At 42.6% G+C, this 17,071-nt stretch overlaps 1 protein-coding gene across 1 annotated transcript in view; it reads left to right on the top strand.

Annotated features, from left to right (window-relative positions):
* Nucleotides 1-221: 221 nt before the first annotated feature.
* Nucleotides 222-17,071, top strand: part of enpep (glutamyl aminopeptidase) — an 84,366-nt gene continuing 67,516 nt past the window's right edge. Inside the window, exon 1 of the mRNA XM_073043055.1 lies at nt 222-1,060. Within this exon, the coding sequence (XP_072899156.1) occupies nt 363-1,060 (698 nt within the window). The 5' untranslated portion in view covers nt 222-362. The remainder of the gene's footprint in view (nt 1,061-17,071) is intronic.

The raw sequence follows: 17,071 nt of genomic DNA, 5'->3' as shown, positions 1-17,071 counted from the left end.
TGCACTGATAGTGAAACTAAAGTAAAATCGTTATAAGAAATCGCAGTGAACTCCCCGGTTGATGAAGGTGAAGAGAGACTGCGAAAAGTTAAGCTTGCACTTTGCATCTCTGGAGCCGAGGCTGTATGACGGCTGGGTGTTGGCTGGCCACCGACCTCTGCCTGCGAGAGGAACTCCTCAGTAATTAACGCAGCGCTCATATTTAAGCCGCGCGGGACGTCCCAAGCCAGGCAGTAAGAGCTGGGACGTTGTTCCTTCTGCTGGCTAAACTTTCGTTCCCGCACAGCGCAAACTGCGGTGCGAGGGACTGGTTGGCATAACACACTTTGCCGCCGTGCCAACTGGTAAAAGACAGCGAGCAAATGCAGCCCATGGATTACGACAAGGGGGAGCGGAAAGAAAAGTTTTTTCGATGCAAGTACATCGCCATCGTCCTGTGTGGGCTGCTAGTCGCCGTGGGCCTGGCTGTGGGTCTGGGAGTGGGGCTGAGCAATCGCAAACAGTCGCAAGCCTGCGACGAGAGCTTGAAGACGACCACCGCCAGCCCGACCGGCGGCAGCCAGCCCCCGGCCCCGACCGGCAGCAGCCAGCCCCCGGCTCCGACCGGTAGCAGCCAGCCGCCGATCCCCAGCTTCTGCCCCCCCATCACGGACTCGAGCGGGCCGTGGAGCAACTTTCGGCTGCCTGACTACATCAACCCAGAGCACTACCAGTTGCACCTCACGCCGTTTATGGAGGAAGGCTACTACACCGGTGTGGTGGAGATCTACATCCGCACCAACCGATCCTCCAAGTACATTTGGCTGCACACTAAGGAGAGCTACCTGACTCAGCAGCCCACCCTCGGGCTGAAGGCAGGCTTGGGGAAACCCAGCCCGCTCACCCTGAGCCGCTGCTTCCAGTACAAAACCCACCAGTACTTGGTGCTGGAAGCCGAGAAGGCACTGCCCGCCACTTCTGCGGATCAGCAGTATGTGCTAACGCTGCACTTCAACAACAGCCTCCTGGGCTCGCTGGTCGGCTTCTACAAAACCACCTACGTGGATAACGGTGTTACCAAGTGAGTTACGCTCTCTTTTTTTCATCATGTCGTGTTAAAGTTTTGCATGGAAACATGTATTCGGGGGAGAGGCTTCCAGCCTTGACATTTCTATCAGGTTATTCTTGTAAATTGTCTATTCTCGGCGATTTGAACTGGCAGGTGGATGGTGCTCTCTGTAAACGAGAGCTTCAAGTGAGGGGATCTCCCCATTGAACGACAACGCCACAGTATCCCTCCTGGAAATCCGTGAACGCGGCGTCGCACAGTTTTCCTCTGAACGACCGTGATGCAGGAGACTTGTCCAGTTGAGCGAACCCGAACGCCTGGATTATTTTGTGGTACTCAATCCTTCGCCACGTGACCAGCGACACTTGCAGAATAAATCGGGACCGGCAGAGGATTAAGCGCCATGAGTGTGCCCTGATGAAGGGTCTCGGTCCGAAACGTCCACGGGTGTGTGTGTGTGTGTGTGTGTGTGTGTGTGTGTGTGTGTGTGTGTGTGTGTGTGTGTGTGTGTGTGTGTGTGTGTGTGTGTGTGTGTGTGTGTGTGTGTGTGTGTGTGTGTGTGTGTGTGTGTGTGTAAGAGCCAGCACTTGCTGAACCAACACTTGCCCGTGGGCATTCTAGACCAAGGAAGCAACATGTTTTAGTTAGAGACAAAGCGTACCACAGCCTGCAGAGCAGTTCAGAGCTCCGCAGTATATCACAGTAGCGGCGATGTTGGTGGGCCACCTAACCAAAGAAAGGAGGAGAAAATGCAGGAATGACCCCAAGTGCTTGAAGGTAGGCTGAAGCTACTAGTCGATTTGCTGCTCTGACATGAAGGAACGCCTAGAAAGACATCCTTTGGTCTGCCTGAAACAGCACAGTAAGAGAAAACTCCTGATTGGATGTGAAGACCATGAATGCACAAGTGTTTTCTCGGTTTCTTTCTTTGTATAATTTTTATTGTAAATAACATTTATTTTTTAAATAAAAGAGCTCTGACAAAATGTACTGGATAAAAAGCAAAGTGAGATTTGCATTTATATAGTACCTTACAAATGTCCCAAAGCACTTCACAACCAATTTAACCATTTGTGTTCCACTGGAACTGTGGTCACATGAACAGCAATAACCGATCTTTGTTGGGTAATGGATATATGCTGTCTAGGACACAAGTCTCCTCGTTTTCCTGTGGAGACCTTTGTTCAAACCTGAGAATGCAGACATGTCTTCGGCTTAGCGTCCAAACATGCACCTGTTGGTATTGTACTGGTGAGTCAGCTGGGATCCTGTAACAAGAAATACAACATGGATCGAGGCTAAGGCTGGCTTCACCAAGTTATTCCGCTGCAGCAATGAAATTACATCCACCTGTCAAAGAAAATACTTACCATTTATAATCTTATGAAACCCTCATTAGACTATGTTTGTCATTAAGTGGATAATCACCAACTCATTTCCATAATATTAACTAGGTAATTCCTGATAGAGTAGGACCGGGCTTTGTGTGGTAATAAATCTGGTGGGCTGGCTGGTGGTGTAGTGGCATTAGCACTGGACTTGGGGGCAGATGGTCCTGAGTTCAAACCCAGCTGGGTCCCAACCTGGGTAGCAGCGGTATCTGCGCGGAAGAAAAGCCTGCAATCTACTTCTGTATCTCACCATGAAAACCCTATGGGCCTTTTGTTCATGAGGTCACAAAGAGTCGGACTCAACTGAACAGCAGCAACAATCTGATTAATAGATTAAAATTAAACTCACTTGTTTTCTTCCTTTCCCAATTCTGATGAAAAGTCTTCAATCTGAAACATTAATTTTATTTCACTTTTCACAACTGTTGTCTGACCTACTGAGTACTTAACAAGAGTTTCTGGTTTTAGCCCTGTGTTGTTGCACACACTTTTCTTAATTTACACCTTGGGAGCAGACGTGTATTCCGTATGGGGCAAATTGCCTTGCCAGTAGGTCTGATCTTCTGGTAGAATATTGTACATGTTTAAGTGCTGGGACTGAAGTGTATGTGAAAATCCTCCTGTTGTCCAGCAAAAGCTTACTAGACTCCAAATTGTGATTTCATTCTTCTGCCTTTTTGGAGTTTTTTTTCTTAAGAATGGACCAAAGTCACCTACCGTCTCTGCCAATAGAAAGAATAGACACGTTGAAATTCAGTGGCATTAGAAAAGCCCAGTGACACGGTAGTGTAGTGGTTAGTACAGGTGACCAGGGTTCAATTCCTGCCACTGTCTGTAGGGAGTTTGTAGATTGTCCCTATGACTGTGTGAGTTTCCTTTGGTTGCCTCCCGCAGCCCAAAGGTATATCGGGTAGATGAATTGTCCTGTGATTAGGTGAGCATTAAATTGGCAGATTGTTAGGCGGTGTGGCTTGAATGGCCTACTCTGCACTGAAACGCTAAATAAATACATTTTTACATTTAAAGTGTCAGCTGACAACTCATGTTTAACTGATTTGAAATGAAATATAAATACAGTAGATATGGGTGTAATTCTAATATATGAATTCTTTATCCACATAATGTTTATTGGAAAGGTCACTTAGTCCAAGATTGAATCTTCAGTTTGGATTATTGCGACTGAGTTTTTTAATTGTTTTCATGTTAAAAGAGCAAGAAGAAATTACTGGCTTACTAAAGGAGTATTCTCTCCATTTATGAGTAGTAAACTCATTAACTTTTAATGTGCACTATTTAAGGGAGGCAAATACATGTACTGAGACTTGGGTACTTGTATTAAGTAGTATGTGGAGCATATATTTATGTTCTGGCCCCTGAGTCATAACATTATTTAACTATCACTTTGTTTATCACACAAATGGCTTTGGATCCACTTGGGATTAAACATAAAACGTGGCAAAAATTAAGATAAAACCTAGAAAAGCATGGGATAATTAAGAAGGCATTATCATGAATCGTGATGTTTAATACATTTTAGTAGGTCTTTGATACATAGAGTTTTGTATAGAATTTCAAGAGGTAAATGATTATTATGTTCATATGTACCAGCATACAGGAAGAAGCTGCGATTTGCATGCCATCCAAACTGACCATTCCATAAGTACATGAAGGTAGTACGTGGAGAAACAATACCAGCATGCTGTATATAATGTGGAGTTACAGAGAAAGTGCAGTGCAGGTAGATGAATAATATGCAAAGGCCATGATGAGGTAGAAAGAGGTGCTAAATAACATGGTTATAAAACTGACACCAGTCGTGTGGATGTCAGGCTGGAAAAACAGTGAATGAAATGGGTGATACAATTTGAACCTTAAATGCAGTCCTGACTTGCCTCACTTGTGTTTACTGGTGTGAAAATGATTTATTTCTTTACCCTAGGGTTTGTACTGCATTTTTTAAGAGGTGAAACACTGTTAATAACTTAAAAATATCCCAGTACAATTAGGAAGCAGATTTACATGTAATAGATGCCAGATGTACTTGCCAAGATTTGGGAAGTTGGCAGCAACGGGAGGGACAAGTGAAGCTTGATGTGGATAATGCCACATTACACTCACTTGCAACAAAAGGTGCTGCAAGTCACCTGCTGTACCTGAAGTCCCACCTGCGCTTGGTGTCAGCCTCGCTGCTTGTGTCCGCAGACACAAGATCCAGCAGCCTCGCTCGGGTGGCTTCTCATCCGGCAGCCAGCCAGCTGGTCAATTTGGTCAGTTGCTAGAGAGAACAAGGAAAAAACAGCTGATTAAAGCTCGATCAAAGCTCATTTTCTCAGCTTTGCCAGATTTCTCTATTGCATTCTGTTCTATAAATTCTCATTAGTTGTTTCGCTGAAGAAAACAATGTTAACAGCCATAAGATCAACCCTGGCCATTTTGCTTTTCTCAAATGATCTGAGTAACCGGTCTGGAATTGACTATAAAGACTTATTTAAAAACAATTTTAGAAAAAAACATTGACGAGTACTGCAAGTAACTGTGTGCCTTCGGAAGGCTGCCAAAGAAATGGAACAAATTTATTTATCATAAATAATTCATTATAATTTGGAAGGACTCAAACTAAACTGCAAGAATGGCAGTAGCTCCGAGACAGATGCTGGCAGATGTTTATATAAACTGATATGAATTGTTGTGTCTTTCCAATGTCTTTGCTCTATCAATAGATAAACCTCTTCCATTTGATTTGCTCTCTTTATCAAGCAAGTATTGGCCACATTGTATCTGTTATCACAAAGGATTTAATAGATAGGATAAGACTTAAAATAAGACTTGAGTAAGATCCTCATGGAGAAGAAACATCTGCCACTGTATTAAAGGGATAAATATGGGAGTAGGCCTGTTAGTAAGTGAGGAATCTAACAAGACCACAAACATTGTCGTGTCAAGATGAATCTGGGGATCCATTAAAATATGTGTGTTTGGGGGGCAGATCTGTAGAGGAGAGGACATCAGTGACCGTCTGCCCACCGATGATCTAATGCTTGATTATGTAGTTATCAATCCTCAAAGGGAGGAGGAGATGACAGAATTGATGTTCAGCATCTGCAAGATAAAGATCTGTTCACCAGATGAAAGGAAACTACCCTTGTCAGCCTACTGAGTAACAAAATATAGGACTTGACCTTGGAGAACAAAACTGGGGGGAGGGGGGACATTGACACTAGCATAGGGGAAGGACGGAGCTGTTGGATGGGCTCCACCTGAGTCAAGCTGGGACCAGGGTCCTGGCGAATTGTGTTAGGTAAATAGTGTGCATTGGGTTCAATAGCTTGGAATGGTATGGATAAAGTAAGAGGGAAGGACTGTGCCAAAGAGGGTTACTGATGTCTCCAGAATAAAGATTAAGATAAAAAGTTTATCTTTAGAAAGGAATAAGACCACTTCAGGCAGCTTAGAGACAAAATTCAAAAGAAGGGTGTTGAATACAAGACGAAGGTGTTGTATTGAAATGCATTCATTATACAAAATAAGGCAGATAATCTTGAAGTGCAGTTAGAAGTTGGTAGGTATGCCATTGTGGGCACCACAGAGTCATGGTTGAAAGGAGATCACAGCTGGGAGCTCGACATCCAAGGATGTACATTGTATTGAAAGGACAGGCAGGTAGACAGAGGGGATGGGGTAGCTTTGTTGTTTTCATTTTTTAACCAATCATTAGAAAAATGGTTCATAGGTTCTGAAGATGTAGATTCCTTGAGAGTGGGGGCAAGAAACTGCAGTGGTAAGGACACCCAGGTGGGAGTCATATCTAGGCTGTCAGATAGACAGGATGTGGAGCACAAATTACAATAGGAGATAGAGAAAGCATGTATAAACGCCAATGTAACATTAGTCAAGGGAGATTTAATTGAGAAGGTGAGATTAGGAACATTAGGTTGGTGCTGGATCCCAAGAGGGGAAATTTGTAGAATGCTTACAAGATGGCTTTTTAGAGCAGCTTGTGGTTGAGTGCACTAGGAGAAAAGGCAAGTCTGGATTGGCTGTTGTGTAATAAATTAGATGTAATTAGGGAGCTTAAGGTAAAGGGATGCTTGGAAGGTAATGATCATAATATGGTAGAGTCCACCCTAAAAGTTTGAGAGGGAGAAAATAAAATTGAATGCATTGGTATTACCCTGTAGTAAAAGGAACTACAGAGGCATGAGAGAGGAACTGGCCAAAGTTGACTGAAAAGGGACACTAGCAGAGGTGATGTCAGGGCAGTAATGGCTGGAGTTGGTTAGTAATTCAGAAGATACAGGATCGGTTCATCTCGAAGAAACATTCTAAAAGGATGTTGAGGCAACTGTGGCTAACAAGGCAAGTCAAAGGTGGCATAAAAACGAGGGGCATACAGTATAGCAAGAAAACAACTAGAGGGAAGCTAGAGGATTGGGAAACTTTCAAAACCATCAGAATGCAACTAAAATTCAATGAGTAGAGAAAAAGTGAAGTATAAAGGTAAGCTAGCCAAGAGGATATCAAGAGTTGTTTTCAGATATGTAAGGAGTAAAAAGGAAGCAAAAGTGGATGTTAGGCCACTGTAAATTACTCTGGAGAGGTATAACTGGGAGATGAAGCAGCAGATGAACTAAATAATTATTTTGCACCAAACTTCATTGTAGAAAACTCCAGCAGCATGCTAGTAATTCAAGAGTGTCAAGTAACATTTGGGATTGGGCAGGGGGTGTTAAGCAGGTGCTACACCTTGCCCATGGGTGACGTGCAGGATAGTGGAGGGAAGGAGCACCTCCTACCTCCTTTGGTAGGATCATATCTGCAGCCCATCACCCGCTGAAAGAGGTAGCTGAAGGGACTGTGGCGGCACTAGTAATGACCTTTCAGGAATCACTAGATTCTGAAATGGTTCTGGAGGACTGGAAAATCACAAATGTCACTCCAGTTTTTAAGAAGGGAAGGAGGCAAACAGAAGAAATTATTGGCCGGTTAGCATGACTTCAGTGATTGGAAAGATGTTAGTCCATTGTTAAGGATGAGGTTTCAGGGTATTTGGAGGCACATGATAAAATAGGCTAAAGTCAGGATGTTTCTTTGAGGGGAAATCTTGCCTGACAATCTGTTGGAATTCTTTGAGGAAATAACAAACCGGTTAGACTAAGGAGAATCAGTGAATATTGTTCACTTGGATTTTCTGAAGGCTTTTGACAAGGTACAACACATGTGGCTCATTAACAACGTAATGGCCTGTGGTATTCCAGGAAACATTCTAGCATGGACAGAACATTGACTGACTGACAGGAAGCAAAGTGTTCAGTGAATGGAGCCTTTACTTGTTTGCTCGTGACTGGTTTTCCACAGAGATCCATGGTGGAGCTACAAATTTTCATGTTACGTTTTAATGATCTGGACAACAGAACTGATGGCATTGTGACCAAGCTGGCAGATCATACAAAGATAGGTGGAGGGGCAGGTAATATTGAGGAAGCTGTGAATTTTGCCTTTTATAGAAGGCATATATAGAAGTTTTGTTGAAGTTTTAGATGACATGCAGAATCTGTACAAACTTCTGAGCAGAGACATTGTCATGCCTTCTTGTGCCTTGTTGTAACCTACTGAATATTGGAAGGCCTAGCTAGACTGGATGTGGAGAGGACATTTCCAGTAGTGGGAGAATTTAGCACTGGAGGGCGCAGCCACAGAATAAAAGGGCATCACTCAAAGTTTGGATGAAACTGTACTGCAAACCAGGACAGATCTGAGGTAGTTTTGGAAATTCTGAAGGTTGCTGATGTAGCTTTGCTTGTCATTGAGGGGGAGGCCTCTGGTTCATTTGGAAGGAATGTAAAGAAACAGTGAATGTCTTGAATAAATGAATATCTCCATTCTTGTAACTGGGAGGTTGCCAAAGGGAGGTTGCCAAATGGTGGGTGCAGGGTGGAAAAATTGCAGAGTTTGGTTAGTTGCAGAGATTGGTGTGGAGAAGGAGTTCACTTGGACATGCTTGGAAGCGAGTGGGTCTGGGGGAAGGTGATGTTATTTTGCTTTGCCTGATTTTTGCTTGCATTGGCAGTTCACAATCAAGGGTTTGTGCCCCCTGTAGTTGTCTGTTAAACCAAATGTCAGTGTTCCTTGGGCAACACTACTATTTTTCCAATATATTTGTAGATAGCACACACTCAGATTTCAGATGGGAATTATTCCATTTGGCAATTGGTGCTGAGATTCATTTGTTCTTTCTAGTTTTTGTGACTGATTAGAGGTGGTTGATTGTAGTTTCCCTATTCACTTTAAACAAAAATACATTTTCTAACGAGGGGAAGTAGATGTGGCCATTAGAAACTGCATTTGACAAGATGGGGGATCTTATTGAAACGTATAAAATTCTAAAGGGATTGGACAGGCTAGATGCAGGAAGATTGTTTCCGATGTTGGGGAAGTCCAGAACGAGGGGTCACAGTTTAAGGATAAAGGGGAAGCCTTTTAGGACCGAGATGAGGAAAAACTTCTTCACACAGAGAGTGGTGAATCTGTGGAATTCTCTGCCACAGGAAACAGTTGAGGCCGGTTCATTGGCTATATTTAAGAGGAAGTTAGATATGGCCCTTGTGGCTAAAGGGATCAGGGGGTATGGAGAGAAAGCAGGTACAGGGTTCTGAATTGGATGATCAGCCATGATCATACTGAATGGCAGTGCAGGCTCAAAGGGCCAAATGGCCTACTCCTGCACCTATTTTCTGTGTTTCTAAGATCATGTTTTGTGTTCTTCCTATATGATCACCTTTTTTCTTGGTTCTATTAAAATCAGCCATGGCCTTGAGTGTGTGGTGATCCACAATCCTTTGCAATAAAGATTCACAGCCTACTGGGGAAATAAAAAAAAATCTCCTGAATTCGGTTTTGCATGTTGATTCCTTAATCCTGAGATCACACCCTTCATTTTCCTTCTCAGTCTAGGGGAATGATCTTATTAAGTTCTTCTGTTTCAGGTAAGATTGCATCTCCCTTTTAAAAAATGTAAGGACTCTGTTGTATTGTTATTTATTTCTATTTAGTTATATCTGCATTTGCACAGTTTGTTTACAGTTAACAATTCCGTGAGTTTGCAGCTTGGTTGCTATTCTATAGACTTGCTATAGAAAAAGAATCTCAGGGTTGTATGTGGTGCCATGTATGTACTTTGATCATAAAATTTACTTTGAACTTTAAACTTCAAACTTCACATTGTACTCCATTCAATATTTCCTCTAGTTCCAGGAATGAATCTTGTAAACTTTGGTCACACTTGCATCAGTTTTCCCTCTTTTAATAAGTACAAAACTGTAAATGTTTCTCTCGCTGTTCCCAATTGCTGCAAGACTTTCATATATTAGTACTTTATCCACCTTGCACTGAGAAACATGCTGTGTTTCTCATTGCTTGGTATATTTGTGTAATAACTTTGCACAACTCATAACTGAGGGCAACTAAGTCTTGCTGAACTCCAGCATTCGTCCTGTCAAAGTGGACACTCACATTTACCTACGTCATTTCTGTGCGCCAGTCACCATGTCCAGCCATTTAATTGTGTGCAAACTCTACGTTCTTTTTGGCATACATCATTGGCAAATCTGGGTAAATTACATTCACATATGCCACATGACAGTGCTTGCCCATGTGCAAGTGAGCCTCTGCTTTCTGTTTTCTGTCCATTAGCCAACAACTCTACCTGTGCAAATATATCACTGTCAACTCCAAGGGACTCTTTATTTAAATAGACTTTTGTGTCATTTCTTAAATGATTTTGAACATTTAAATATACCACATCTACTTATTCCCTGATTCCACCCCTCCTAGATTCTCAATGTACCAATGCATCAAACATAATTTCTTCATAAAATAATCTGCTTCATAATGATGTTTTTATCAGTGTCCTTTTATAATCCCCATAATATTGGATTCTGGCATTTTTTCAGACAATTTTGGTTGGAGATTAAAAAGGCAGTGTTTTGCGGCAGTTTTTCCAGAGTTGGACTGCACCTAATTAGTGAACAGGATTCATTAGAAAGGGCAGCTGTGGATGCAAAGTGATTGGGCATATTTAAGGCAGAGGCTGATAGTCTTAATTAGCCAGAGTACGAAGGGATACAGGGAGAAGGCAGGAAATTGGGGCTGAATGGGAAATAGATCAGCTGGAGTTGATTCAATGGGCTGAATGGCCTAATTCTGCTCCTATGTCTTGTGGTCTTAATTGATATCATACCAGCTGATTAGTAGTTCTCTTTTCTCTATTGCTCCTCACCTGAAAATAGTGTTTACTTGTGTTGCTTTATTAGTCTGCTTTCTTCTAGAAATGAAGGAAATTTTGTGTATTTCAACCAATCCATCACCCCTCTCTGCAGCCATTTCTTTTAGAACTCTATGATGTAGGCCATTAGATACATTGACTTCTCCAGTCCATGAATGAAATTCTTTGACATTACTCCTACCTATTTATCCCTGGGCTGCCTGCTGTGCCTGGGTTTTTGTTTTCCACAGATATGAAGTACTTGTTTAACGTCTCTGTCAATTCTTTATACCCTCCCACTCTGTCCTGCTTTAGCCTTTTAAGGATCTGTGATTACCTTCATTACACACTCACTTTTTTAGTTGATATTTTATTGAATCTGTAAATAGCTTTTGTTTTACTAATTTACAGCATCTTAAGTTTATTTTTATATGGGAATTTTGTGAATTGCTCTGTGTTACTGAGGTAGAAGTGGAACTGAAATGTACTGCTCCAGAGTTAGCAAGTCAAACGACGTTAATGGAATGTGGTGATTAGCTCCCAGGAGAAGCTGTTGAAATAGTAATGGTGTTTAATCTGGGGCTGAATCCAAATAGCCACAGGAAAAAGAAAGAAAGATTATTAGGAGTAGACAATTACAACATTGTAGAATGGCGACTTTTGTAAAACAAACTCTGATCTTGATTTAATACAAGTATTGTTGGGCGAATAAAAATGTCAGCATTCTATTTATATCTTAAACAATTCTAAAGCATCTTTTAGTTACATTTCCAGAGATTTAATGCTTGTACATTAAATTTACAGCATTCATAAGAACTTTCTTTGTGAATAATAATTTGCAGAATACTAAATATACTTATTGTATTTTAGCATCTGATACAACAATGTGAAGTTTAAAATAAGTGTAAGGTGAAGTAGAAATAGCTGTAGTTAAGCACATCACCATTATTGACAGGTAAAATCAATAATGTACCCGGGAGCCTTGAGGTCTCTCGGAGTTCCCACATCTCACACAAAGAACATTTCTATTAACTCTGAATCTCTTCTCAACACTCTAGCTTTGTACAAATAGGCAAAGAAAGAGGGGCGGGGGGAGACTTTATGGAAACTTACTTGGAGCCTCTGCCTGTTCTTGCTGAAGGCTGTTGAGCAGAAGCCTGGCCACTGTAACCCAGGCCCATTCACACAATAGCTGCTCCTGCAGTGGTGACTCCGCTGATATCTCCCACACAGTCGAGATCAAGAGATTCAGTTGTTTAGACCAAACATCAGAACGGGGAAGAAATGTAATCTAATGGTATTATTGTTGGTGCCAGACAGGGTGGTTTGAGTATCTCAGAAAATGCTCGTCTCCTGGGATTTTTCATGCACAACAGTCTCTAGAGTTTACAGACAACAATGTTAAAGACTTTTTTGAAAAAACAGTTGTTGGCAGTTCTGTGGGTGAAAACTTCTTGTTATTGAGAGAGGTCGGAGGAGAATGGCCAGACCGGTTTAAGCTGACAGAAAGACACCGGTAACTTAAATAACCATGTGCTATAACAGTGGTGTGCAGAAGAGCAACTCTGAATGCACAACATGTTCAACCTTGAAGTGGACGGGCTCCAGCAGCAGAAGATCAGTACTGTACCTAATAGTGGCCATAGAGTGGACGCTGTAAACTATGCTTGCAACATTGAACAAATGGAAATCTAGAAGCAAATCTGTACAGACCTCTGCAGAAAATTTACTTCTCAGAATGGGAACAGTGTTCAACAATTATTTAGCTGTTGAAACCTAATGATAGCACAATGTCTAGCTTCCAGTACTGCTGTGATAGAAGCATCCAATATGTGAGGCATCTATTCAGAGGTATCCCAGACATTTGTTATGAACTCAGTTGCTATGTTGATGGTTCTAGGATGTCAATAGTGAAGGCAATATCCAGCAGATTTATAGGATTGTTGGGGCACTGCTCCCAGAGAGAGGCCATAATTGTTTATTGAATCTTGGCAACTGGGTACTGCCAGCAAGACCAAAATATACTGTCAATTCCTAGTTGCCTTTGCGAAGGTGATAGTGAGCTGCTGCCTTCTTGAACAACTATAGACCTTCTAGAGAAGGTGCTCCTACAGTGTTGAGAAAGCTCCAGAATGTGATCTCTGTCCTGGGGACTAGTGATATACCTCCATTTATGTATTCATTAAGTACCTCCACTACCTGCTCCAGCTCCATGCACATGCTTCCACTATCACTCCTGATTGGTCCTATTCTCACATGGCTCATCCTCTTGCTTTTCACATACTTGTAGAATGCCTTGAGGTTTTTCTTAATCCTGCTCACCAAGGCCTTCTCGTGGCCCCTTCGAGCTCTCCTCATTTCATTCCTGAGCTCCTTCCTGGCACCCTTGTCATTTTCTAGACCTCTAACAGTACCTAGTTTCTTGAACCTTTCATAAACTTTTCTTTCCTTCTTAACTAGATTTTTCTACATCCTTTGTACACCATGGTTCTTTTACCCTACCATCCTTTCTGTTCCTCAACAGAACATACCTATGCAGAACACCATGCAGATGTTCCCTGAAGATTAGCTACATTTCTGCCATGAGTTTCCCTGAGAACATCTGCTCCCAATTTATGTTCCCAAGTTCCTACCTAATAGCATCATATTTCCCCCTACCCCAATTAAATGTTTTCCCAAGTTGTCTGCTCCTTTCCTTCTCCGGCATTATAGTAAAGGAGATGGAGTTGTGATCACTACCTCCAAAATGCTCTCCCAGAAACGATCTGACACCTGATCAGGTTCATTTCCCAATACCAGATCAAGTACAGCCTCTCCTCTAGTTGGCTTATCTACATATTGTATGAAGAAACCTTCCTGAACACACCTAACAAACACCACCCCATCCAAACCCCTTGTGCTAAGGAGATGCCAATCAATATTAGGAAAGTTAAAATCACCCATCACAACATCCAGAATCTGCCTCCCTATCTAGTCCTCGATGTCTCTGTTACCTTTGGAGCGGGGGGGGGGGGGGGGGGGTGGATGTTGTTGTCCCCTTCCTCTTTCTGACTTCCACCCACAATGACTCAGTAGACAATCCCACCATGGCTTCCTACATTTCTACAGCCATAATACTATCCCTGAGTAGCAGTGCCACTCCCCCACCTCTTTTGCCTCTCTCCCTGTCCTTTTTGAAATGTCTAAAGGCCGGCACACTCAGCAGCCATTCTTGCCCCTGAGATATCCAAGTCTCTGTAATGGCCTCAACATCATAGCTCCACGTATTGATCCATGTTCTAAGTTCATCCACCTTGCTTATGATACTCCTTGCATTAAAATATCAAACCAGCTGACTGAATGCATCTTTGTTCTATCATTTGCCTATTCTTCCTCACAAACTCCCTACAAGCTGTCTATACTTGTGTGCCATCCTATGCCTCTTTTCGGATCCCCCCCCCACCCCCCCCCCCCCGGCAAATCTAATTTAAACTCTCTACAATAGCATTAGCAAACCTCCCTCCCACGACATTGGTTCCCCTCCAGTTCAGGTGCAACCCGTCCCACTTGTACAGGTCATCCCTTCCCCAGAAAAGGGTCCAATGATCCAAGAACTTGAAACCTTGCCCCCTGCACAGTCTCCTCAGTCACTAATTCATCTGTGTTATCTTCCTGTTCTGGCCTTCACTAACTCATGCACTGGGAGTAATCTGGAAATTAACACCTTGGAGGTCCTACTCTTCGGTGTCCTTCCTAGCTCCCTAAACTGTGTAGGACCTCTACCCCTCTCCTGCCTATGTCATTGGTACCAACATGTACCACAACCTTTGGCTGCTTACCCTCACCTTCAAAAATGTTTTTCAACCGCTTGGAGATATCCTGGACCCTAGCACCCAGGAGGCAACACACTACCCTGGTGTCTCTTCTGCTGCCTCAGAATCTCCTATCTGTCTCCCTAACTATCAATCCCTATGACCTTTGCTCCACCTGACTTCACTCTACCCTTCTGAGGCTCAGAGCCGACCACAGTGCTATTGGTCTGGCTGCTGCTGCCTTGCCCAAAATGGGTCATCCACCATAGCAGTATCCAAAGGGCTATACCTGTTGCTGAGGGGAATGGCCACAGGGAGACCCTGCACTGACTTCCTTCTCCCTTTACCTCTCTCGGTGTTCACCCATCTACTCCCCGAATTCTGCATTCTAGGTGTAACCACCTGCTCAAAAGTCATATCTATCAATTGCTCTGCCTCCTGGATGATCCTAAGTTCACTCAACTCCAGCTCCAGCTCCTTAATGCAGTCGTTCAGGAGCTGGAGTTGGCTGCACTTCCCACAGGTAGGTATCAGGGACTCTATCAGGTTCCATGAATTCCCACATCCTACAGGAAGAGCATTCCACTACCATAAGTGCCATTTTGCCTGCACTTTACTATGGGTAACCAAGACCAGATCTTCTAACCTGTGACCTTGGCCTGTTGAGTCAAAGCCTGACGCTCCTACTCTCACTGCTAGCCTGCTCCCAACAAGGCTGCTGCGTTTACCCCTTCTGTACTTTTATTTAATTCTCAGTGCTCTGCTCGCGATTCTGATTGGGCCTCTGGAATGTCTGAACGCCTGTGAAGCTCTCCTTTTATACTAGCCGCCAACCTGCGAGTAACCACTACTTCAGGCTACTGGCTAGCCTAGCACATCAGGCATTGCCTGCCCTGTCCGTTAAATTTTGCAATTGTGGTTTAGATAGATCATTAACTGATGACATGCTTAACTGATATAGAAGAAAATGTTCCTTGATTCAAAGGATTGATTAAGATGAAAGCAGTACAATTGTTTAAGCCATTTACTCCTCCTGCAATAAACACCAATATACAAATTGCTGTACTAACTGCTTGCTGCATTAACATGTTGGTTTCAGTGACTTGTGCCACAAAGATCCTCCCGAACATCAACCTTTCTCAGTCTGTCACATTTTTAAAAAAACTGCATTTCTGCCTTGTGCATTACTTTTTTATTCTACATTCTGATGCTGCGTTCATGCTCACTCGCTCAACTTGTATGTCACATTCTTTACAGCCTCTTCACACTTCAAAATCCTGCCCAATTCTGTTTTATGTGCTAACTATTGCATTTGGCCCCTTGAGCCAAATTAGAGATGTAGATTTTGAATATCTCGGGCTGATTCCTTCAGTACCACATGAGTCAAAGTTTTCCATCCTAAGAGACATTTTTCCCCATGTTTTGCTTCCTGTCTGTTAACCAATTCACAATGCATCCAATTGTTTTTTTTGTGTTGTAACCTTGTGTGCAGAACTTTATGGACAACCTTCTAAACCTCATTGGTTGACTATAATGGCTATGTACTAAAATAAATTGGTCAAACACAATTTCCTTTCTAAAAGTTTATGAAGAATTTGTTGTATCATGTCTCCTGGTGTTAAGTTATGTATTATACACTTCAGCATCACCCCACCTGCTGGCATTTACCCACAGGTCAATAATTCCCATTTTTTCCTTCCTTAAATAGTGGGATAACATTTGCTACTCTTCCATATGTAGAATTTTGAAAGATGATAACCAAAGCATGTATCTCAAGATATAACTTCTGGGAGTGGTCACTGGGGGGGGGGGGGGGGGGGAGCAGGGCAGAATTGATCACTAAAGTGCATTGTTGAAAAGAGGCTCTTGCTCATCCCCTCTTCTGTCAAGTCTCTGTATGCTGGATGTTCTCCCACCTTTCTCTCTATCGTGCTATGCTTGCAGAAGATTGGCAAGTAATCATCTGTGGTTAGGAGAAGATGGGTATGCTGATGCCTTGAAATGAACATGTACAATCCTTCCAAATGCCACTCAATCATCTGCAATTTCAAGCTCCAAAAACATAGTAGTTTTATCCAGTCAGTCTGTATAGCAGCAAAGAATTGCTGCAATTTATTTTTAAGTGTAATTGGTGAGAAGTGCTGGCTAGGGTGGATATCTTTGTGTAGAACATTAGTGTATCTACAGAATTTGCTGCATCCTTTGAGGTTTATTTTAGCTGTCTCTGTGTCTCATTACAAACGTGGGCATAGAATGACCCCTATATTAGGACCAAAATGGCATTCGTATCATCCAAGTAGTGAGACCATGCAATTAAATTTTGCAATCGTGATTTAGATAGATCTTGGAATGCTCCATAATGAACTTGAGCAGTGACTTGCTGTTTGCTGACAAATATTATCGTTGGATCTAGAATTCTGAAAACCACTTTGGTGCAAATATCCATCCACCTTATTTTAATGGTATGTCCATTAATGACCGATTGTGGACTTCAGGAAGGGTAAGATGAGGGAACACAGACCGTCCTCAGAGGGATCAGAAGTAGAGAGAGTGAGCAATTTCAGGTTGCTGGATGTCAGTA

This window comes from Hemitrygon akajei, chromosome 4, assembly GCF_048418815.1.
Source record: "Hemitrygon akajei chromosome 4, sHemAka1.3, whole genome shotgun sequence".
NCBI classification, from domain to species: Eukaryota; Metazoa; Chordata; class Chondrichthyes; order Myliobatiformes; family Dasyatidae; genus Hemitrygon; species Hemitrygon akajei.
Note: the sequence above shows the minus strand (reverse complement) of the source record. Positions and strands in the feature narration are given on the sequence as shown.